Source organism: Monodon monoceros, unplaced genomic scaffold (genome assembly GCF_005190385.1).
Source record: "Monodon monoceros isolate NGI ecotype Baffin Bay Population unplaced genomic scaffold, NGI_Narwhal_1 Super_Scaffold_21, whole genome shotgun sequence".
NCBI classification, from domain to species: Eukaryota; Metazoa; Chordata; class Mammalia; order Artiodactyla; family Monodontidae; genus Monodon; species Monodon monoceros.
In genome coordinates this window covers 97,227,341-97,252,978 of record NW_021703778.1, presented here as the reverse complement: position 1 = coordinate 97,252,978, position 25,638 = coordinate 97,227,341, and the positions used below count along the sequence as shown (strand labels likewise).

The 25,638-nt window shown below is 42.5% G+C and overlaps 1 protein-coding gene across 3 annotated transcripts in view; it reads left to right on the top strand.

Annotated features, from left to right (window-relative positions):
• The window catches only part of FMN1 (formin 1), a 406,441-nt gene that overhangs the window by 242,497 nt on the left and 138,306 nt on the right, over window positions 1–25,638 (top strand). For all 3 annotated transcript variants that reach the window (XM_029237537.1, XM_029237536.1, XM_029237538.1), the window contains 4 exons: window positions 6,897–7,026; window positions 8,780–8,926; window positions 10,007–10,066; window positions 13,511–13,631. In XM_029237537.1, coding sequence (XP_029093370.1) covers window positions 6,897–7,026; window positions 8,780–8,926; window positions 10,007–10,066; window positions 13,511–13,631 — 458 coding nt within the window. The remainder of the gene's footprint in view (window positions 1–6,896; window positions 7,027–8,779; window positions 8,927–10,006; window positions 10,067–13,510; window positions 13,632–25,638) is intronic.

Genomic DNA, 25,638 nt, shown 5'->3' with positions numbered 1-25,638 from the left:
CACCCCACCCCTCATGACTCCCCTTTTCTTGTCCTAGCAACTTGTTAATTCCTCCTAGACTAAACATTCTGGCCCAAAGGGTAACTGAGGAAGGGAGAGGTTACTGCTCTGTTTAAGGTTCTGCTGATGCAGTTAAAAGGGGTGATGTCAGAGTCACAGAATTCAAATTGATTTTCCTAAATATTGTATCCAGTAAATGTAGCCTGAATGTGCCAGCTTTCTCCCCAGATTCTCTACCTGCTCTGCCCAATTTAGATGTGGCTTTTTCATCCTCCCTTTGCATGTGCCTGTGCTTCTCTCCAGTCACTGTGTGGAGGTGTCTGCTCTCTAGTTTGGGGTGTTCCACACACTTTGAAAGCCCAGAACTCTAGTGCGTAACTGAGTGACTCTCGTCCTTGGCTGGGCTCTTGGGGTCTACAAACCATGGATAACCTTCTGGGGCTCTGCAGCCCTAAGGACTCTGTGAGAATGTGGGATGGGTCCCGAGTGGACAGAGGGCTACTTAGCCCGTGGCTACCTTGAGTGCTTCCTGCCCAATGCAGGCTGTGCTTCTCAGCCTGGAGATGAGGCAAGGAATAGGAAGCAAAGAGGAAATTGACTGGGTTTAGGGTAACAAGTCAGCCCCAGACACATTCGAGGGTCAGTCGCTTATACTGAAACCTTCCCACCTTGCCCTTGGTTCCTCTAAAATGCCCCACTCCCCTTGGAAGCCAGGGTATTCAGGTCCAGAAGAAACGTCTTTCTTCTGGGTGACTGGGTGAGGAATTTCTAGGTTTACTCAGTTATTGACAAACCTTTATGATAATTTGGGGACCCTTAGATGACTGGCTGTCACATGGAGCATATGCCAGGGCTCTCCCCCCAACACACACCCAAAGTTAGTTCATGAAGCCTAGGAGTATTGTGAATCAATGCAGATGGGCTTCCCTGCCCTTCTGTTCCATCGACTTGAGCCCCCCGTCCTTACCAACTCCCACCCCGACCCATCCTGTGGTCCACTCCCAAGTCTTGTTTCCTAATATAATAAATTCATTCCCACTAAGGTGCTGACGACCGAAAATGAAGTGACTAATAATGGGATATTTAGACACAAGGCCATGAGGAGTATTTGAGGACTGTCTTAGTCAGTTTGGGCTGCTATAGCAAAGTATCCTAAACTGAGTGACTTATCAACGGCAGAATTTTATTTCTCACAGTTCCTGAGTCTGGAAGTCTGAGATCCAGGTGGCAGCATGGTTGGGTTCTGGTGAGCACCCTCTTCCAGGCTGCAGGCTTCCCTTTGTATCTTCACGTGGCAGAGAGCAGAGAGGGGAAGTAAGCGCTTGTGTCTCTTCTCTGAAGGGCACTAACCCCACTCATGAGGGCTCGACCCTCATGACCTAATTACTTCCTAAAGGCCCTACTTCTTATTACCATCACTTTGGGGGTTAGGATTTCAACTTAGGGATTTTGGGGGGGGGATACAAACATTCAGTCCATAACACGGACAAGCATTTGGGCAGTGCCAACTATGCCACGTTAAGCAATGATACTCCAAGCCCAGAGTTGGTCAACTTTTCCTATAAAGGACCCGGTAGTAAGTACTTTAGGCTTTGTGAGCCATTACAATCTGCTGGAACTACTCACGTCAACGGTTGTTGTGCAGAAGCAAGCACAGACAATACGTAAACAAATGGGCGTGGCTGTGCGCCAAGAACAGTTTATTTATGGACGCTGAAATTTGAATTTCATATCATTGTACGTGTCACAAAATATTATTCTGGTTAATATTTGATTAATATTAATGTTTAAATGCTTGATTTTTTTCAACCATTTAAAAATGTGAAAACCATTCTTAGCTGATGGGCCATACGAAAACAAAGAATGGGCTGAATTTGACCTGGGGACTGTAATTCACCAACCCCTGCTCTAAACTATGGAACAGCCCACTTGGTAAAATGAACCGTGGGTCCTTGCTCCCGGAAGGGTTCCCCTTTTCCTTCCTGTGTTAATGCCTTTCTAGCATTATTTTTCGAGATTAATTGCCAGGACACAGAATAATGGCAGCAGGTAATTAACCGGTGACTTTAATAAGTTCTCTTGCTTTCTCTCCTGATGATGTGGATGGAAGAGTGTTTTTAAAGTTTGCAAATGGTCCTTGTAAGGGCTTCCTGAACATGCTAAGCTCTTAGTGGCAGCAAAGAAGATGGTCATGTTGTCCTGGTGATATGCTTGGGCTCAGCTGCTAGAGGGTGAGGCCCAGAGAGGTAGGGCCTCCAGGGCTGAGTGATTTTCACCTTTACTCCTGACCTCCTGCACAGTGTAGCATTCATTTGATTCATGCCAGAGTCTGATTTTCTGGCAACTGATTTGCCATTAGTTCCAAGTGAGTTGACTGTAAGCATGTTTTGCATACTGGAAAATACGATCATTTATAGTTTCAGCATTGCAGTTTCCTAAGATTCCTGTGGTGCCCAGGCTTTAAATCAGAGCCTGGGGAGGCTGCCCTCCTCACTCACCTCAACAGCTTTCTTGCACCGCAGGGCCAGATTTAGAAAGTCATTTCCCACAGAGGTGTCATCTGCTTGGGACCAGGCTGTCTGAGAACCGCTCCCTTCAGCAATGGTCCTCAACTCTGTTCACACTCTCCTTGGGATGGTGGTGAGGCGAGGGGAGGCTCTACTGGGTCTGATTAGGCCTGATGTGTGCTTTTTGTGGCCTAAAGTGAGGATACCATATACAGCCTATGGGGATGCTCCACTGAGGCCCACAGCTGCCTGGGGATCGCCCCAAAGAAGACATATTGACGTTGAAACAAGGCTCTGTTAGCGTCCTCCTCTATGGAGGAACATAAGTTACAGCATGCACAGACACCTGAAACGATATCATTCAGGGCTCTGAGGAATGATAAACCACATGTTAGTCCCTTGAAAACAGTGGGCCCGTTGCATCGATCCACCTGACAGCCGAGTTGCTGTGGGTGTGTGACCCACGTACTGTGAGGTGCAGAATGTTTCTGCTGTGTACCGGCTGTACTTACAGTCCATCCTAGGAAGATCAGCCTGCCTTAAGGAAAGAAGAGGAAGGTCCCTGGTCTGTGGCTCTTTGGGGGTATTGAGTCCTTTCTATCTCTGGCCCTAGGGTGTAAAGTTAGACTAGTCCAAAAGGAAATCAGTCCCTAAATATTCATAAGTACCATGGCCTATTAATGCCCAAGACCCTCTCCTTGGGGATGTGTAAAAGAGCGCTTACCGCTGCCCTTATGGGTAGAGTGTAAAACCCACACGTGGGAGATAAGATATTAGACACTTCATAGCCTTTGAGGTAACCTGTACTTCTGGTACTTTCTCAGATAAATGGGAAAGGGTGCTTTCCTCGAGACTTTGTTTTTCCCAAATTTGCTTCTCTAGTATTTTTGTATCTTCACCTTCTCCCAGGTGACCAGGCCCCAAAACCCACAAGTCATCCTGGACTCTTCTCAGCATCCCGTGGGATGGGTCAGCTACATTGGGTCTGGCAGCCTCAGTCGCTTTCTCACCATTCGCCCCTCAGCATCCACACTGCAGGCCCTCTCTCGTTGCCCCTTAGAATATTCCAGCTGCTCCCAGCCTCAGATCTGCTATCACTTGCAATCAATCAGCCGAGCCATTGCAAGGGCGATTTTCTAAAACAAAAAGCTGAAAGTTTCACTCCTCTGTTTAAAACCCTTCATTCATTCAGAAAAAAAAACTTGAGCTCTTTATTTTAGAACACAAAGCCCCATTTTAGCTTTTTCTCACCTTTCCCCACGAATATCATTCAGCCTGTCCAGGCTCTCACTGGCAGTCTCTTACATGTGTCCTGCACAAGGACCAGAGGGCTCCCGGAGACCTTGGCTGACATGGTCCCTCCAGCGCTCTGACTTTGATGCCCTGCGTATGGCTTCCATAGCTCCTATTTTAGGCCCCATCACCGAGAGCACTCATCACACTCGTGGTAACTGTGGGTTTATTTCACAGGTGACCAAGAAGGAGTTGTGTTTAAGTTAAATTCCGTTCTCAGGTCTCGGCATGGTGCCTGACACACTGTAAGTGCTTCATACACATCTAAAGACACTAAAGTTCTTGGTGACTGATGCTCTGGTATTCTTGGTGACACATTCCCTACAGTTGTATCCAAAAGTATTCTGAAATATCTGAATTTCCCTCCCCCCTCCAACTCTGGATATGTGCTTCAGCCCCTTCTCCATACACAACACTGGGTCTTTAAGATTCTCTGAGAGCCTTCCTAGTGCAAGCCCTAGTTCCAGTAAAGCTTTGATCCCAGGGAACCTTGTAGTTCTATTTTACTCTTTTTTCCGGGTAACACCAATTGCTTGAGCCTATGGGCTCGTCTCCTCATGTTGGTCCTAAACGTCCTCTTTGGAGACGAGTTATAAGCAATTGCTTATACAGCGTTTCCTCCTTCTCATCTAAGACCTTGCTGGTGAGCTGGGGTGTTGATCTGTATATTCTCTCCATCAATGCTTCACTCGCTGTGCTCATTGAAACAAGGAAGTGTACCCACTCAGGGATCTGGGTCCTACTTAGGGAATAGTGTTTCATGGTTGCATTTGGAAAGGGAGAAGTGCAGGGTGCTACACTTGAGGTAGCTCTCAGCAGCGTCTGAATAAGTAAAACTTCCCAAGACTCGCTACAGGACCAAATGCCTCCAGTCCCACAAGCTTTTTACTGTTCATGTTTGTGAGAACTGGTGATACCCCTGATTTCAGTCGTAAATGAATCAGTGGCTTAATACTAATTTTGCAAAGAAACAATTCACACATAGAGTGTAATTTTTTCATCTTGTCCTAATTCAGAATTCCTATGGGTTTCCACTTTTCTATCCCATCACATGGTTTTCATAACAATCAGAGTTACAGAACCTTAAAGCAAAGGTATGTTTTCTTTTATGGACATTCTTTGCTTCCTCTCAGTGTTATTTAGGAAAAAAAAAAAAAGGATTATGACCTAGTTGTAGGATAAATAAGAAAAACAGCTGATTATTAGAATCTTATTAAAACCCAAGTGTCCCTAAAAGAGGCACAGAGTATTATTAGCTAAGGAAATTTCTCTGGTTATGGAAAGAAGGGGGCTCCAGCTTTGCTCCTAGGTAAAAGCATTCTTGGTAAGAGGTTACAAAATGTCAAGGTGATGATGTTATGGTTTGACCAAGACTTTCAGAACTATCAGTTAACCATCATTTCAACCCCCAAGTGGATTTAAAAGCTTTTAGTGGATTCTCTCCTTTTCTGAATTCATGTCCAACTCTTTCCATCCATTTTAGTGTATACCCCTACCTCGGGTGGTTGGCCTAGAGGATATGTAGCTCTTCCAACTTAATTTTGCAAAGGGCACCAGCGCCCAGCTGCTCAGACAGTGAACTTCTGTGTGTAGGTCAGTACTCAACTTTAGCTTTTAAGCTCTGTCTTGCCATGGTTTTTAAGAAACTTTAGATTGTGCCCACTTAATGAGTGCCTCCTTTGTTCCAAGCATGGCGCTATGAAGTCCTGTCTGCGTAGGTAAGTTGTTGTGGAAAAGTAAACAAATACCTGCAGAATAGAATCATTATAGATTATTATAATTGTTTGAACAACAGCAACAAAAAGTAGTAATCTAACTTCAGAGAGAGATTATTTTTTCACTTGTCTATAGTCATTTGCCTCAAGTCTTCCCCCTACTTAGCCTGTGTTAATACACCATTAGAGAATGCTGCATTATAAAGGGAATCTATTGTGGGTTTTTTTCTTTCCCCAAACACTTAAGATTAATGCTTTCTATTTCGGTTTAGTCTTACTTGGGTAGCAAGAGACAGATAGCTTCACATGGTTCAGTATACTTGTGTTAACTTTCTGTTCTTAATTTATACACCATATGTTTGCTCACCATTATAGAAACCCATTTTTTTTAATTTTAAAAAATTTTTATACAATTTTTAAAGGTTATTTTCCATTTACAGGTATTACAAAATGTTGGCTATATCCCCTGCATTGTAAAATATATCTTTGAGCCTATCTTATACCCAACAGTTTGTACCTTCCACTCCCCTACCCCTTATATGGCCCCTCCTGCCACGACTGGTAACCACTAATTCTCTGTATCTGCGAGTCTGCTTCTTTTTTGTTATATTCACTATTTTGGTGTATTTTTTAGATTCCACATATAAGTGGTATCACACAGTATTTGTCTTTGTCTGACTTATTTCACTTAGCCTAATGCCCTCCAAGTCCATCCATGTTGCTGCAAATAGCAAAATTTCATTCTTTTTTGTGGCTGAGTAGTATTCCATTGTGTGTGTATATGTATGTGTGTGTATGTATATACACATATACCACATCTTCTTTATCCACTCATCTGTCAGCGGTTGCTTAGGTTGCTTCCATATCTTGGCAGTTGTAAATAATGCTGCTGTGACCGTTGGGGTGCATGTATCTTTCCAAATTAGTGTTTTTGGTTTTTTTGGATTTTGTTTTGTTTTTTTTTTTTTTTTGGAGTGGAGTTGCTGGGTCATATAGTAGCTCTATATTTAGTTTTTTTTTGAGAAACCTCCATACTGTTTTCCACAGTGGCTGCACCCATTTACATTCCCACCAACAGTGTACGAGGGTTCCCTTTTCTCCACATCCTCTCCAGCATTTGTTATTTGTGTTCTTTTTAATGACAGCCATTCTGACAGGTGTGAGGTGATATATGGAAACCCATTTTTAAAAGCGTCTTTGTTGTTAACAGTAGAGCACAAACCCTTGGAGTCCCCTGAGTTTGCCTGTTTGATGCCTTTTATAATTGTTCAGTTAACATTGTCAAACAAGGAATGCTCTCATGACGAATCTCTTTCTGCTGTCTTTTTATTTTCCTTGCGATTATATGTGAAGTCAGGTGATTCATTCTTAATTCTTACAGATTTTTACACGAGTTAGCCCAGATCCCTAATTTTGCTGAACGTGCCCAGTGTATAATCTTCAGATCTGTCTTTTCTGAGGGCATTACTGCCGTGCACCGAAAGGTAGAGATCATCACACGAGCTTCTAAGGTATGTTTGCTGTCTAATTCAAAGACAGCTTTGCCCTCCTTGGGGGTAAAGGAGGGAGTGGGGACTGGGAAAGATCAACTCGAGTCCCTCTGCAGAAATATTGTGGACTTAAGGTTGTGTGTTTTCCTGAGTATAACTGTGACGATTATCCCGTGTGAGCGTGCATGCAGGTGAGTAAGAAAGTAAGTAAGAGTAAGTAAGAAAGAAGACGCAGATTGACAGAGGAGAAAGAGGGAGGAAAAAAAACAACACTTTTACAGATTTCTTCTCACGTATTCCAAATACCTCCCAATGTACATTCTGGCCACTTAAAACCAACCTAAATAGTATAGTGTGTTTTCCATTCTGACTCTCTAGATTGCAAAAAGAGATTTGCCTTAGACCAATGCATTGGATCATCTGAAATGTGTTTACATAGTAAAATAAAAATATTCTAGAGACTTGATAAATGAAATCTATGATTATGATAATGAGTGATGGGCCGATAAGTTTTTGTTGGCTTTACCACACTGGGGTTTGTTATAAAGTTAAATTCTTGAACGTGGCTTTTTCTCCCAATGACGCACGTCCTTCACCACATGGTGATCCTCCACAAATACTGTAATGTTTAGTTGCTTATCTGGAGGCATGGGGTTTTTTCCTTCTAAAATATAAAAGATTTCACTAAAGAAAGCATAAATATTACCAAGGTATATAATATACACCCTCTAATAACGCCCTACGAGGCAGGAGCAGAGGTCGTCCTAGAGCTGCACTTGGTTTGCTTTCTTTACCCTAAAATCAAGGAAAATAAAGTCGACTAAAACTGTAGAGAAGGGGAAAAGTATCAATTTGAAAATTTGCACTTGGAGCAAAAGAATGAGAGAGAGAGGAAAAACAAATGAGATGGGGAGCTGAAGAGAACCCCAAGCAGCTTGAAATTAATAGACAAATAGTAAAAGTTAATAGACAAATCAGCAAACACTTAATAAACATAGCCTATGACCTTGAAATACATGATTGTATTCACCTCTGAGGATTCTGTAGTTCACCTCTGAGGATTATTTCCAGGGATAAGGAAGTATAGGCTTGCTGTTGTACCTACCCTACGTTTAACTGTGCTGTTTGTATAGATACATAGTCCAAAACCAGATCCTCAAACAATCTTAAACCCCTTCCTACTTAGAAGCCGTCAAATACAAAGCCTAACTGTAACAACTGTCTTTTTTCAATTTCTAAATCCTTTAAAATAAGTATTTAAAAAATAAAACCGGCTCAAATAGAAATATAAAAACTAATATTTAGGGCTTCCCTGGTGGCGCAGTGGTTGAGAGTCCACCTGCCGATGCAGGGGACACGGGTTCGTGCCCCGGTCCGGGAAGATCCCACATGCCGCGGAGCGGCTGTGCCCGTGAGCCATGGCCGCTGAGCCTGCGCGTCCGGAGCCTGTTGCTCCGCAACGGGAGAGGCCACAACAGTGAGAGGCCCGCGTAACGCAAAAACAAAAACAAAAACAAAACCTAATATTTAATATTCAGTATTAGAACATGCGCAGTTTGTAATTCATTGAAAGGATTAAAAAAATGATGGCTGTTAACATATTTTTTAAGACACTTATGGCTCAGTGAAGTGTATTTTCCATTTCACCAAGTATAAATCCAGTTGGTAACAGGCCAGCAAACAGCCTATCAAGTGCTCAGTGAATATTTGTTGTTGAATGAGCATAGGTGCATTTGGGGTTCAGCCGCACAATAATGGGTGTTTGCCTTCCCAGGGCTTGCTGCAAATGAAGGGTGTGAAGGATATTTTGGCTCTCATTCTGGCTTTTGGAAACTATATGAATGGAGGAAATAGGACTCGGGGACAAGCAGATGGATATAGCTTAGAAATTCTGCCCAAACTCAAGGACGTCAAAAGTCGGGTATTTATTTATTTTTCATAACGAAGGTCTGTGATCTGTCATTATTTTCCTTGTATACCTTCCATTTTCAAAAAAAGTGTTCCTGGTTGTTCCGTTCATCTCTATCCTCCCCCTAACAGTACATTGTTTGCTTTCTTTTGAATAAAGACAGGTTTTTCATCTTCTTTTGATGACAAAATCCCCAACATTCATTTGCTCGAAAGCGCACAGTTAGATGTTGAACTGCCGTGAGAGAATAAAGCAGATAGCGTACAGTATTAGCCATAGCACAAGGCTTGAGTCTGCTTGAATTTGGGGTTAGCTCCTTGTAATTTACTCACTCCTAAGTGGAGAGCAATGCTGACTCACCAAGGGAGCTGAGGGTTTGAATTATTCTCTGGTCCACAACAATTGGGCTGGGGGTCCACTGTCAGACCCTCTGAGACTGATTATCACTTGGCTCCACACCCTGCAGAGCTACCTCTTTAGAAACAACCAGCCCATATCTAGGCGTCCCCTGGGGGGGCAGGGAGAGCGGAGGGAGGGGAAACACACAGGCAAATTAGAATTAGACCCACGTGAACAAGACACAAAGGCTGCCTTGTGGGAGGGCCTGCTCTCCCCTGGAGTCCCAGGGTCATAAAGTGGCAGGGTGTTCCTTTTAAGCCTCCTTGATTGTTTTTCACGCCAGTAAGAACACACATTTTTTGAAAGGTGGGAAGGGAGGGATGGTCTTCTGTTCTACTCTCTGGTTCCCTTTAGCACTCCCCTACCCCCTCCCTTCTTGGCTTTATGCCTGAAAGTATTGAGACAGTCTTTTGGTTGGCTGGTGCTTGTCTTAGCCATTACCTCAGAGGCCTTATGGATTACCTCTTTCGGTCCCCCCCCACCTCAAGAAAGAGTGTAGTGTCATTTCTTTGTATAGATGCCATAAAAATGAATGGGACAAGGAGGAAAGAGGACAGTCCCAAACAGAATTAGGACCAGGTATCACAAATTAAAAGTATTAGAGTTACAGAGTGAGATTTCAGCTCTTTGACTATCTAATATGGCAGAGTCTCATGTGAATGGTATTCATTTAAACTTCTCTTTTAAACCTAGGATAATGGGATTAATCTGGTGGACTATGTTGTGAAATATTACCTGCGTTACTATGATCAGGTAAGAAATAGCGTTATGTGGAAAACTACACTAATGGGGTTTCAGCTCCTGCACATTGCTGGCATTCAGAAATTGGATGATGGATGGATGGATGAATTTCAAGTCCAACATAGAATTTGAGAGCTCTCCAGCTTCCTTGGTTTACAGATGGGAAAACTGGAGCCAAGAGTTTAGTTGACTCTTGTAAAGAGAAGCATTATTCAGTGGCACAAATCTACTGACTCTTAATCCACTGTATAACACAGCTTCAAAGAGACCCCCAGTCATCTCAGTGCCTTCTGACCAGATTGTGAGGGTCTCTGTGAAACCCATATCCATTCAGTAATTGGTTATATTTGAAACTAGATTCTGGGATGCAGACCAAACTTTAGGAACTTAAGATGCAATAATACCCAATACTTTATCAGCAATGTTCATCTGTGAACAAGTTAAAGACGTGGAATTTGAAATCCATCTTCCCTGCTTAGATTACGCTGGGCCATTAGAAATAAAAATTTCTGTGAGAATCCACCTGAGCGCAATTTTCTGTGTTTTATTCCTTCTCATTAAATCGAGAACAAGGAGTCCTAGCTTTGAGAAGAAAGAGGTACTATTGTAAGTTGTTGAGAAACCTAGCAGTCAGTAAATGGAAAAAGTCTCAGGAGAATGTTGTCAGGAGTCCCGCTTAACTATCCACACAAGCACAGTTTTTCCTAGGTACCAAGGGAAGAAAAGTAAAGCTTCCAGGGCCTCGTCTTCAAAAGGCCTACAGTTTCATGCAGAAGACAGGCTAAGCACTGATGAAGTCTTTAGTCATCTCTCCTACCCTCCTGGTGGGTTCATCTAACCGTTTTCAATGTATCTACCACCAGGTTTATTATTCCCCTGTGCATAGATATCATTGAGCAATTACCTAGCTTCCCGGCATTGCTCCTTGAGGTCCAGAACTCTTTGTTGTCTCTTTTTTCATGTTTGTAATGTAGGTGCTTGATAAATACTTGCTGAGTTGAATGTACTATAAATATCCACAAGCATGTAATAAGTAGCATCTGTAACAGACAAGATGCAACGAGGCGAGAGCTATCTTCTGGTAGAGCAGGGTAGGTGTGTTGAGCTTCGGGCAACATGTGTGCATCCAAAGTTCTGAAGGCAGGTACCAGGGTGGCAGAAGAGTTATCCTGAAGGATCTTGAGGTGACAGTTCAAATTCGAGGCTGGCATAAGCAGATGCACTGTGTAGGAAGGATGAAATCTGCCGATGGAATTTGACTCCTACTGAGGAGAGCTGAACCCAGTGGAATCGACTTCACAGAGGGAAATCTTAAAGTAAGATTAATTGCAAACACGGGGATGGCCCAGTTTAGGAAAAATAAGAAGTCAACATTTGTGTGGTGCTCTCCCAGTTTTCACTGTGTTAAAATGAATTGCACTCAACAAGAGTACAGCATTATGTGATTTAGTAAATGATCCCTTCCCTCTTAGGAGCATAAGTGATGATTTTTGTGGTTAGTGGTGATGAGCAATTAGCGGAAGAAAGGTGACTCTTGCTCCAAGCTTCCTTCCACTCATGCCTGGTTTTTGGTCCAAGTCTAGGTCTATGTGAAGTTCAAAGAAACCCTTCTAGGGCCATGTCTTTTGAACTCCAATTGAGCAGCTTTCGCAAGAGCTACTACCGGGCCGATTTGCTCAGTAGCATTTTCTCTTTTTCTAGCTTAAAAAAAAAAAAAAAAAATGAAGCCAGGACTGAATCTGATAAAAAGTTTTGGAAAATAGAAAGAAATATGCATGAGTTCTTCCATAGATTACCGTGGAGTTTTGTGACAAGCATCTTAGATGTTGTTCCATCTTGGCGCTCAAAGGAGGGTACTGCTTCCATGGTTTTTTAAAAAGCAGTAAAATAAGTAGAGGAAGATGAAAAATAGTACACTGATCACGTAAAATGTTGTTCTGATCAAATGAGGAAAACCACCTCCTCCTAGCATCCCAAATGAGGCCAAAGGTCTTAAAGGAAGCGGGGTAGGGTCCAGGGAATTCTCAAAACCACAAGAAAACAGGACAATAAGTTAGATGACTCCTGCCCAAGGTGCACACTTCCCAGAATAGCGTTTTATAAGCTCTCTGTTAGTGGTGCCAAACAGATTTTATTGGTAGGCCAGATGGTGTGTACTTGACCGAGAACAAGGCACCGTTCCTGCCTTCAAAATGTTTATAGCCTAGTGGGGAAGACACACAAGCTAACAAGGCAATTTTTAAGTTAACGTTGAAAAGTGCTGTGATAACAGGAATTAGCAGGGACTCTTGGAAACACCCAAGGTGCTGAGGCTTAGGGGAGGTCTTTAAGGAAGTGATATCTGTTTTGAGACTAGAAAGAGGAGTATGAACAAGGAGGTGTGAAGAGGGGCTGGGGAAGAGTTTTTGAAAAGGGACAGTTTTGTAGACAAAAGCCTAGAAGCAAGAGACTGTGGCCTGTTCTTTTATTTTATGAAAGTTTAGGAGAGGGAGTTAGCGATAGGGGAAGGGAGAAATCAGGCTGGAGATGGAGACAGAGGCCAGATCAGAAAGTGCCTTGTAAAGCAGTTTTAGAGTTTGGAATTAGTCCTAATGGCAGTAGGGAAGATGGAATGTGAAGGAAAGCTGGCAAAGTAGCCTGTGTGGAGAGGAGAATATGCGAAGATGGCCTGAGACATGCAAGACACAAAGCTTGTATTAAACAACTCGGGGAGAAAGCAAGCCGGACTGGAAAAGACAGTTGAGGCTCCGCTGGTCTCCCGATGTGCCTACAGTTCGTGTCCCTCTGGGTGTTTCTCAGCTGAGATCCTCTATTAGGTATAGTTGTGGAGCTTGTCAAAACCCAACCCAACCATGCCCTCGTAAACATCTGCTAAGATAAGCCAAACAACATTAAGAGAATCTTTACAAGTATGTGAAGAATTTGATCACATACACGCGCGCGCACGTGTGCCCACGAGCTTTAAGCTGCAGAGGAAGGTGAGTAAGAGCATAAGCGATGGTGATTGTTTCTCCCACCTCAGTGCTGCGTTATCCAGTACCTTCCAATTCACACCCTTTGGCATACCCCAAAGATGAGCTATCTGATTGCTGCCATGTGAAACTCAACAGGGACTTTCAATTCAAGTACTTTCACGTGTTCTTCCTGTGCCATTTTCCGTGGGAGTAGAGGGTCTAAGATTAGGACATACCTGACCATTTTCTCTTTGATTCAAGAGGCAAAGCAGAGCCCAGCCCATGCCATAGCTACAGCCATAGCCAACCTCAGTGCCAATAAGACCGAAATGATAGCGTGAAAGACACGAAAGCACTTCAAAGCAACAAGTCCAAAGTTAGGAATAGCAGGGGAGCATTGCTATGATTCGTATCCAACCATCCGTAAAAAAGATGCTTTGGAATTTCAACTGAAAGTGACAATTGGGAAGTAAAATGTACTTTTGTTTACCATATATTCTAGGAAGCAGGAACAGAAAAGAGTGTTTTCCCCCTGCCCGAACCACAAGATTTCTTTCTGGCCTCCCAAGTCAAATTTGAAGACCTTATAAAAGATTTGAGAAAACTGAAGAGGCAACTAGAAGGTAACAGGCACGCTGTTCTGTTATTATGATAATAGATAGGATTTTTTAAAATGATTTAAGGGGATGATTTCTGTATGGCTCGGGGAATGGAATGGTGAGAGTTCAGTTATGGTACACTGCCTCAGGACACTTTCCATCTCTGTGCACAATTTGGAGGCAGTGTATTTACACATCTTTCTCTTTCATTAGTGTTAATTAGTGTTTATATATATATATATATCTTGTTATATCTACATTTTCCAGCATGGAATAGATATAATTTTAATAAAAATAATAACAACCCTTTTTTTGAATTCTTACTGTGTTCTCATACAATTCTTCTAACGACCCGAATAAGCAGGAACTACACTAACTCCATTTTATAGATGAGAAAAATGAGGCTTCGAGAAGCTGTATTCGCACAGCCAGTGAGAGGCAGATCGGGTCTGATTAGCAAATCTCATGCATTGCATTTTCTAAGCTAGTTTACTAGGTGCTGCCTTATCTTTCTGTCTCTCACTCTTGCTCTTGCTGTCCCTGTGGCGCGCGCGCGCGCACACATACACACACACACGTGCCTATATATTTCGTTTATGTATATGAGTCTAATAATGATGGTCAGACCCGTAGTAAACAGTCTGTTTTAGTTTAATTTACATTTTTAATTATCCAAAGCAAAACGCTGAAAGCCCTTTTTGGCTTTTTTAAAAGGTGAAAATATGTCTCTCGGGCAGGAATTTTCCTTTGGCATTTCTAGAGCCTTGTGTTTTCACTGTGGAGACATCTCCTTGTCCAAGAGTATAAATACTTGCCTTGGAGCTTGTATAACTCCAATTGAAGAGCTCTGTGGAGGATTTAGGGAGCGTGTTAATGTGGAAATGGAGCCCAGCACGCCAAAAGCAGAGCTTGAGGAAATGAAGAGCTTGCACCAGGAATATTTTTACACTAAGACATAAAATAAACATTTTAAAAATGTTTATTGTGAAAGAGTGCTCAGAAATCTAAGTCTTAGAGGACAGCTTGGAAATGGAAGTAAAGTGGGAAAGATCTGCTCCCGGTGGCAGGGAGAGCCATTTATTTTTACTTTGGGCATAGAACTTGCTTAAATAAGGATAGTGGTTACAAGTGAATATTTTTACCTTGTAGATTATTTTTAAAGGAACATGCGGGGTTTTTCCCCCTCCTGTAGATGTGGTCGAGAGCGTGAATTTAAATGAATGCTTCGTTCAGGAATGTGATACGTGAACTCGTGATCATTCTTTTCCCTCTCCTCAAAAAGGGGCAGTTTTATCCTTGACTGAGTTGCGGAGCTTGATTTTTATCCTAAGAAAGCAGAGTTGCATCACGTAAGCAGTTTTTCTCTGCCCCTCTCCAGTGGCAGAATTAGGGCCAGGCCAGTCCTCAGGGTGGCTTTTGCAGTAGCAGAGAAGACCTGTGCTTGTCCAGTCCCTGGCCGCCATCCCTGAATGCCCATCCTCTCTTGTCTTTTGGTCCTTGTGAGACCCTCTCGTATGGTCTTTCGAGCAGAAACCTGATCTACGTTGGATCTTTCCTCTTCGCCTGCCATCCCTCCACGACTGCCTTTTGTCAGGCATCCTGGCTCAGCCCACTCCCTTTGATATCCCTGTGTGTTTGATGATAAATAACAAAGGGATAAGAAGAGTGAATTCAAAGGACCGTGTAGAGGCAGGGGTGCCCCCAAACCTCTGCAGTGGATGTACCTTATTTTCTCTAGGGAGATCCACGGTGTCATTCCGGATCTCTGAGTACTCAACTGACACTTTCCCCAGTCAATTTTAAGGAAATACAAGACCTTCTGAAGCTGGAGGAGCTGCCTTATGAAGGAAGACTGAACGCTACCTCAGTTATTTTTCTTCTTTGCGTGGGACGTCACCACAAAGACGTGAAGTGTACCACCAAGGCAAATGAGGAAACCGGCGCTGTCCCACACACATTGAATATTTAAACAAAAAAATGCCCTGCTAATCTTTAGAGATGCCCGTGTTTTTAATACATGAAAGGTACCTAGTAAATATTTAAAGAAAATACAGACCGTGGGTTCTCTAATGAATTTCTTGTCCTTCCAAATCCCATCTGGCGAGATGGCCAGAGTCGTGGCGGCCCGTTTCATCTCACTTCCCCGTTCAGTCTTCAGCTCCGTTTCCACAAGGCCTGGGTGTGAGCTGAGATGGAATGTTTAATTGAAGTGGACATAATTTTCACACATACAGCAAAGATTTGATGAGGCTTTGAGGTTTATTGTAGCCATTAAAGTGTCGTGGCTGCTGGCAAAACCCCAGAAAATGTCTAAAGCTAAACCAGATGTGATTAGCAAACTTCAAGAAGGCTCAGGCCCTAGTTCTCCAGGCAGGCATAGCCCTTTAAAAGAAAATCATTTGGGGTAGCAAGGACCACACCTTAACAATCAGGTAGGAATTAAACGATGGTTGTTGGCTGTATAGATGTCACTAACAGGGGTAGAGGTTGTCGGTGAGCATCTTTCCGAGAGACCAGAATTTCCAACGACACTTTTATGTAGATAAACATAGCAAGGCATTGAGGATAATTGTATCTGCTACAATTGATTGCGTGATTACTGTCAGGTGCTTTACACAGGCCGTCTCTTTAAATCCTTACAATGACCCTGTGAAGCAGGGTCTGTACAGCTCTTACAAGAGGCGGAAGCTGAAGTTCATGGTGCTCAGGTGACCTGCCAGGTTACCTCACAGGTGATGACCTAGCCTCATTTTGAAACTAGATACGACTCTAAGGCATGTACGCACAACTTGCCGTGTTGCTGGCCCAGAAGTCTCCGTATCGGATCAGAGATCACAACAGAAAGATACCTATTCAAGGCATAAAGCCTCATGAGGACACAAATGACAGAAAGAGTTAGCGAATGTGTGCACATGAGTGCAAGGGCGTGCACGCACACGTGCCTAGAGCCCATACGTGTAGACCCTCAGATCAGATAGGGACTTAAGAAAGAACTTAGTTTGTGTGTGGGGTATGGGGAGTGGGGAGACCTAAGAGAGATGGATTATCAAAGCGAATAGTACTGCACAGGATTAAGAACTCAGGCTTTGGAGTCAGGTGTGTACTTGCTACTGGCTTGGTGAAAGCAAGCAAGGTCTTGTCGAGTAACATAACCATAAAAAGTATTGTCTCACCTGTAAAATAGGGCAGTTATAACACCAGCATCATAGGAGGTAATGAATGCACGGTCCCTTACTTAGTAAGGAAAGCTTCAGTAAAGCTGATTAGGTGTATATGCCTTTTACTGGAAAACAGACACCTTGTAGAATCAGGCCCGTATTGTTGAGGGGCCAGCTGGCTGTGTTTGTGGAGAACCTAATTTCCAGAGCGCTACAAACCAAGCCCTTGGTGCTTAGGAATGTGTTCCGTATCTTGTTTACTGTTCTGCGTCTCTTAAGCAGACGATAATTCTGATTTCCTCGATGCTTTGATGATATAAGTAATATCTGGGAGCAAATAACAGCGACAGCTGCTCTCTTTCTCATTCTTTGACCTCGTTTGCTAGCCAGAACTTTGAAGGTACTCTTACCAACTCACGTGTGGTAGGCAGAGTAATGGCTCCCAAAGATGTCTGAACCCTGATCCCTGGAATCTGTGAATATGCTACCTTACATGGCAAAGAGGGACTTTGCCGACATTGAGATGGGGAGATTATCCTGGACCATCCAAGTGGGCCTAATCTAATCACACAAATCTTGAAAATGAATCTTTAAAAGCTGACGACTTTCTCTGTGGTCAGCGGGAGATAGTACAGTAGAATGATCAGAGAGATGCAGTGTTGCTGGCTTTGAGGATGGAGGAAGCGGGCAGTGAACCAAGGAATGTCGGAAGCCTCTAAAACTGGAAAAGGCAAGGAACAGATTCTCCCTAGAGCCTCCAGAAGGGAATGCAGCCCTGTCAACACCTTGATTTCAGCTCAATGAGACCCATGTCAGACCTCTAACATACAGAGCTATGAGGTAATATATCTGTATTGTTTTAAGCCATTTGAGTCTGTGGTAATTTGTCATAATAGCAATAAGAAACAAACACACCACGCAATGCATTCTTTCTGATTGTGCCAGTTAATACCAGTTATGCACGCGCGTGCACCCCATTGCCGAGGCTGTAGGTGTAGGATTTCCCAACTAGTGACACTCACCAGTATTGCATGAAACGTGAATTCGTGCTCTCTAAAAAAGAGTCTGTAGTCTGATAAACCTGGAAATGCTCTATACTAAAAACAAATCACGGGGACACAGTGCATATGAGCTTATTAAAGGCTCTGGGAAGTCCTGTAGTAAAAAACAATGAAACGGTTTAACCCTGTTTAAACCAGGATTTCTCAAAACGTGAAACATTGTCCTTTTTTCTTGCACTGGATATACTTAGTAGTATGTTGTTGTAGAATATGGATTCTGTAGAATATTGTTTAAGAAGAAGGGATGTTGATATTACTATTGATTTTTAATATCAAGAACGGAGTTGTTGGTTAAATGGTCATTCCTGGGTGACCTTAACAGGAGTAACTGTGATGAATAGGTATGGCCTTTGCCCTATAATAGTTCTCTTCATACTCCCTGGCTGCATTGTCCTAACTGGGTTTGTTATCCATGTAAACAAATGCAGTAGAATAGGTCACATTCTCTCTGATGTCTTGATGCTTGAAAGCCAAAATGAACAACTTTAGTGTTACAATTACTCTAGTATCACTGCTCCCAAATCCACATTTGTATAACATGATCCTGTGACTGTATTTCGTTATGAAAAATTCTTTCTGGCTTTCCAAGTAGGAAAGCTGAATTTTTTGGTTGGAAATGGCAGGAACTCTTCAGATAGGTGTTGAGAAGTCAGCCTATTGTGAAAAGTTTAAAGATTGAAATAAATCGCCCTTAGTAGCTAATGAGACTTATTTAGTTTCCCGTATCATTAAGGGTAGGATATTTAATCAGCTAGCTGTGTACTAAATCTTGCCTTGAAAATGCTGCGTTATTGGCCCTGTTATTGCATATATGAATTGGGAAAATGTAGTCAGTAGTTAACCCTCAGTGTAAGATAATCAAACTTGTTTGAGAATGTTGGCAGAGATGCAAGTGTGTGTGTGTGTGTGTGTGTGTGTGTGTATTTTAAGGTAATTCTGCTGTTCTTTTCTCTAAATATTTAAGACTATATATTCGAACGTGTCCTTTCTTATGTACCATTTAGAAATATTTGGGAATACACTTACACAGTTTTGGAAAGACAAGGAGTCTCTGTTGACTTTTTTGATATCTGTTATCACTCCATAAATGTTTATCCTTCAAATGTTTATCCTGCAATGTTAACTCTTAGAAGCCTTCTATAAATGAGATGCTATGTGAAATGCACAGTCCCGGCATTCAATAAACATTGAACTCTTCCTTGTAAGTTTGAACAGTAGTAACATCTCTAACTCGACATTGAAGCACACCCATCACCTCTTTAGCCATAGTCGGTCCCCACGTCCTTAGTTTAGTGGAGTGACCAGATTAGCCCAGAAGGATCCAAATGAACCTCTTTTGTACCTGAATATTCTACCTTCAGAGCTAAGTTGCAAGATACATACATGAAAGTTACAGTTCAAGAAAGAGAAAGGGGAGGGTTTTTTGGGTAGATTTTTTTAAACTGTAATCGGTATGTCTTCCAGATGAAGCTGGCTGACTGAACTCATTCATTTAGCTCCGCTCCTTTCTAAAAGCCCATAGAAAAATGAACATTTATCTTATTTAGAGGCACACAGTCAATACCAATACAATCAGCTAAAAGAGGAGGGATTAGGGAGGGAGCCATACACCTACACATATAAAAGCAGGAAATGAGAATATTTTTACCTGGTGGTTTCTCATGGCCCTGGGCAGGGGCTGGTGTGGTGGCAATAGTTCAACGAGTTGGATATGCATGTGAAATCATACAATTAAAACTAGGTTCAAAAACATAAGTTATAGTCAACTCTCAACTGTAGGTTGCTAGATTAGCGAGGTCACGGAATAGTGACAGTCTTTAAAAAATTAATGCGTTAGTTTTCACATTAATCAATATGAGTCAGCTATGCTATTTACATGTTGGAAAACCTTTCCTATTTGAAACTGCGTGATAAGCAGTAGACTACCTGCTGTTTCTTCTGCAAGGTGGAGACAGTCCTCTTCTTTAGGTACTTAGTGAACAAATTGTCTGGACAAATACATTGATGCGAACTATTAGTGAGGTGATGAAGGGTGAGGCGGGTTTGGGACTCTGAGCGCCGGTGGCATCGGGAAGGGAAGCTGCCTGCAGGAGTGTTGGTATCTCCAGCGATGGAGGGAGGGCAGAGGGCTGGTCAGCAGAACTTGCACTTCTTCTTGCCCTTGACCACTTTTTTGTTAAATGTTTGATTTGGGATTATGTGTGGTGTCCTTCCCACTTCCTATTACTGTAGTTAATCAAGAGTTGACTGTGAGAAGTGAGGAGAAATGCTAATAACTGGTATTGCTGATCTACTAATGAGTATTCAGGTTTGCTCCACTGCGGGGAGGAGGAGGGGTCCTGTCCAGGCTCCACTGCCCAGGTCTTTAATGCAAGTTCACACCACGCCACCGTTCTCTTGTACTGTCTCCCTCACAGCCATGTTGGTGCCTCCCCGGTCCAGATCTGTCCACCACTTGGATGAAAGTATGCCCTTCTGCAGATTTAGTCAGTACTGTTGAGCCCCAAACAGAACTTAAGAAAAGTGATGGCCTATTGATATTACCTCAGGAAGCAAAAGAGACCATTTAAAGAAGGCCTGTAGTGGCTATTCCTTTGAATTTGCAGTAGACACAGTTGGGAAGTACCAAGCAGTGGGGGGAAGGGGCCGTCAGTGGAGCATTCCACCCCCAGTGCATGCTATATGGGGGTGCCCTTAGCACTGTCAGATCTAGTAAATAAAATCCAGGAGGCCCAGTTAAATCTGAATTTCAGACAAACAAGACTTTTTAAAACTGTGTTTTAAAAAATGCACAGGACATGCTTATACTAAAAAAAAATATTCCTTGTTTATGTCAAATTCACACTTAACTTGGTGTCCCATCTCTTATCTGGCATTTCTGTACAGAATTTAAAAGCAATAATAAAACCAACTAAAAGTTAGCTCTTTTTTTTAACTTTATTGAAGTATAGTTGATTTACAATGTTGTGTTAATTTCTGCTGTACAACAAATTCATTCAGTTATACATATATATATTTTTCATATTCTTTTCCATTGTGGTTTATCACAGGGTATTGAATATAGTTCCCTGTGCTATACAGTAGGGCCTTGTTTTTTATCCATCCTATATATAATAGTTTGCCTCTGCTAATCCCAAACTCCCAACCCTTCCCTTCCCCACCCGCCTCCCCCTTCCCCTTGGCAACCACAAGTCTGTTCTCTACGTCTGTGTGTCTGTTTCTGTTTCATAGATATGTTCATTTGTGTCATATTTTAGATTCCACATGTGAGTGATATCATATGGTGTTTGTCTTTCTCTTACCGACTTACTTCGCTTACTGTGTTAATCTCTGGGTCCATTCATGTTGCTACAAATGGCGTTATTTCATTCTTTTTTATGGCTGAGTAATATTCCATTGTATATATGTATATATATATATACACGCACCACATTTCCTTTATCCGTTCATCTGTCGGTGGACATTTAGGTTGCTTCCACGTCTTGGCTATTGTAAAGAGCACTGCTATGAACATAGGGGCGCGTGTATCTTTTCGAATTATAGTTTTGTCCAGATATATGCCCAGGAATGGGATTGCTGGATCTCTTCAGATCTGTTCTTCAGATCAACTCTGTTTTTAGTTTTTTGAGAAACCTCCATATTGTTTTCCATAGTGGCTGCCCCAGTTTACATTGGGGGTTCCCTTTTATCCACACCCTCTCTAGCATTTGTTATTTGTGGACTTCTTAATGATAGCCACTCTGACCGGTGTGAGGTGGTACCTCACTGTAGTTTTAGTTTTTAGCTCACTTCTTATTACCGTGATGCGCTGGCAGTATTAATCTCAGTGATCAAGTCCTTTTCCCTGAAAGGGTGGACCGTGGGCACAGGTGCAGTAAACGTGTCCAAGGATATGGTGCATGGCCATTGCCACCATCACTGACGATAGCAGTTACCATTTAACGGGCATTACTAAATACCAGCATATTTGCTTGCATCATTTCTGTTTCTTAAACTACTTTGATGTAAGTCCTACCTACACTTTAACAGTAAGGAAGTCAAAGCAGCTTTGCTACTGGTGACAGAAGTGAGATCTGAAACAGGTTTATCTGATTACGAAGCTTCTACCCTTTTCACTGTACCATTCTTTCTTTTACTGTTTTTAGGCACTGACAATATGATCGGAGTGGTAAAGCTTGAAGTTTGAATTTAGGCTTTTTCTTATCTCTACTCATAACCACTCAACTCATCTACCTGTTGTAATTTCTGTCCTCCTGTCTCCTCCCTGTCAGTCTCTTTCGGTTCCTCTGACACTCTCTGTCTCTCTCTTCGGCAGTTAATTACCTAGCCTATGTTTTATCCCTTCACGACCTAGAAGATAAGCAGACAAGTCTGATGTGGTTATCCAGACGAATAGCAGGGTACTACAGGGCCATCCCAAGGCACTGTGTGGTTTGGACTCCATTACTGTCTCTTCCACTTGTGGGCATTGCATGGAGCGGGATTCTGACATAGATGAGAAGGCGAGGAAGCTTCCAGGACTTGTCAACTCACGCAGCAAAGCAGACTGTTGCTTCTGTGTTTGGGACCAGCCCTGACTCTGCAGGATAAATGACTTCTGCCACCGAGCATTATCAAATGGCTTTCTCTCCATATAAGTATAATATTCTTTAAGAGAAAAAGAGAAAACTAGATCTCATCATGAGAGTGAATATTTATTACTCATTTAAGCGTGGTCCATAGGCAATATGGCTGTAGTAAGGAGCGAAGAAAGACTGGAAAACTTTTGGAGGACTTCTGAGGAAAGATGGCCAACTGAACATTCATTTGGATTGAACACTCACACTGGAATTCAGTTCCTCTTGAAAATTACTAAAATAATAGTATAGAGAGTTCTTTTAAAGCATAAACTCAAGAGCACAGAATGAGAGAGAAAACCATAACCACAAAGTTTCTGAAGCTAAAAAAGTAGATGGACAAGTGGTAAATGAATTAGCCAAACAAGACAGCTGAATTCTAACCCAGGAGTGGAGAAAGGTGAGAAGCAAGCCAATTTTTACCACACTATTCATACACACCACAGATTTATACATAAATCCATATATATATCCATAAACATTCATATATATTGATAAGTAAATCAATGAAATCATTTTTGAAAATTTCCCAAAATGATGGATACAAGTTCCTAATTTTAAAAGGCCCAAAGAGATGTTAGCACAGATCCATACCATTGTATGAACATTTCAGAATGCTCAGGATAGAAAGAAAGCTTACACACTTCTAGAAGGGGAGGAGGTAGAGGGTGGGATGTGGGAACAAATTACTCAGAGAATCAGGGAGCAGAATGGCTTCAGACTTTCCAACGGCAGTGCTAGAAGCTAGAAATAGAATTCTGATGGAAAATTATTCCCAATCCAGAATCTTATATTCACCAAATTATCTATCCAATATGAGGGCAGAATAAAAATGCTTTTAGACACGTAAATTCTAAAAGAAAAACATATTTCCCATGCATCCATCTTCAGGATGCTACTAGAGAATGTGCATTACCATGAATTAGGAATGCGACGGTGACAGGAAATGGAAAATCCAACAGAGAAGAGAAGTGAAGGGATCCTCGAGGTTAGGCAGAGAGCCCAAGATGCCAGCCAGGCATGGAGAGCAAACATTCCAGGTTAATTAGATCAAAAGGATCATGGTGAAGTTTCTTGAGGAATATACAGTTAACGCGTCTGCTATATCTGAATGTTTTGACAGGATTTACACAGCTGGCAAAAAGTTTGGCGTTCCTTTAGTAATAAGTACATAGAAAACAGCAAATTAGGGGGAAAAACTCATTCATTCTGAAGGTGAGGGGGTTTGCAGGGGCTGGCGGGGGGTGGACGTTTAGGACAGGCTAATCAAAATTGACATATGTCAGCTGGGGCTGGAGTTGTTTTTGCCAAGTCATAATAATGGCAACACTGAGTACTGGTCAAAGCAAGTCATGGTAGTGCTCTGTTGAGAGGCAGCTCATGTATGGTGGGTGTGAGGAGAGGAAAGAGCGCCATCATTTTCAGGGCATAAAGAGAAAAATCAAAAGGTGCCGATAGAAGCTTGTTAGAGACATGCAATTAAGTGCTGGATTCAGCAGGTAAAACTGGGATAATGGTTGCCTCCGGGAAGGAGGAATTGGGTGAAGTTGTTGGGCTGTTGATTCATAGAATGCATAGAATACATTTATTCTTTTAACTAGGTGCCTGTGTAACTCCGATAAACAAACAAAACCAAAACCAAAAAATAACAATAAACCGAAGCATTTGTAAGTGATAGTTGAGTTACATTTCAACAGCAGAGGCTGATGTGTTGAAAGTAGTGCTGGCCGGGATTTAGGAGATGCAGTTGAAAAATGTAGTTCTGCCTCTTCCTAACCACGTGATCAGCCGTGCAGCTCTGACAAAATCACTTAACCTCTGTGAGCCTCCGCTGGAAAAAAGCGGAGCTGATCATCCCCGCCTGCCCAGCTCAGTGCAATCGGAAGGGTCAGACAAGCAGACGGATGAGGAAGTACTTGGGAAGGTGTGGGAGGTATTATCTGAACTCATTGAGAAGCCGTGCAGTTTGCAGTTTGCTCAGTTCGCGCTGGTGTGTCCTAGAAGGGAGAGGGGGGAATTGATCCATTAGGACAAGCCTGGCTAATTTATCACTCTTTAGGAAGCTCCAGAAGACGCGACTGGAACGATTATTGACCATGCCTAATTTATTAGCTCTTTCCTCCTTCAAAGCCCATTTGTCTGCGGCAGGAGTTTGCTAAGCCTGAACTCTGGTACGGCCCTGGATACATTAGCCAGAGTCCTGGCCGTGTTGCCATGGTGTTAAAAATATTTAGTTTTGCAAGCAAAGTGTTCGAAATAATAAAAGAAAAACTTTGATATGATTTATTTTTGTAAAATGATTTCACCCAAACAGACCCAGGAACTGGGGTAAGGATTTCAGAAGGGCAGTGGGTGTAAGATGTTGATCAGCGTAGCGACTTTTGATGCAAAGCATTCAATTAAGCTCAGCACCGTGGGTAAAGGTCACACATTTCCCAAATGAAATGCCTTCAAAGACAAGTTGTGCAGAAAGGAGAGAGGATGTGGAAACCGAAACCTGATTCATCCGTTTAATTAATGGAAGAAGTTCGTGTTGTCCTTTGATTGTGACATCTCTAGGTGGGAAGCATGAGTTATGATGTCCTGGTTTCTTCTTCTCAGTTTTCACTCTGTTTCTACCCTTTATTTATAAATCAACACAGTTAATAGAATTTATTATTTTTTTCTTGGACAAGAAACAAAACATTGAAAGAAAAGCTAGCCTCATGGAAAAGTCTGTGTCACGAGTCCTGAATTCAAATCCTTGCTTCACAAGCTGTGTAACCCTTGGCTGCCTTCATCCCTCCCCACCTCTGTATCCTCGTATAAGGAGGAGGGTATCCCAGCCTTCCACACTGGTTGCTTGAGAGCGTTAATCAGGATTATAGGAAGGAAGTCCCCAGCGTATAAGCAAGATATATAATGCTTATTCCTGGTTCCTTTCATGCCCTCATATCCAATATCCAGTCCACGAGCAAATCCAGTTGACTCTTCCTTCAAAACGTGCCTTGAATCCGTTTAATGCTCTCCGTCTCCACGCCACATTCCTAGTCCAAACTCTACCCCCTTCTCTCACATGGGCCAGAACAGGCTCCTAACAGGTTTCCCTGCTCCCACGCCTGCCCTCCCTTGAATCCAGCCTCCGAACACCAGACGGGTCAGGCCACTTTCTTTTCTCATAGTCGTTGCTTTTGGAATGAAATCCAGCCTCAAAACT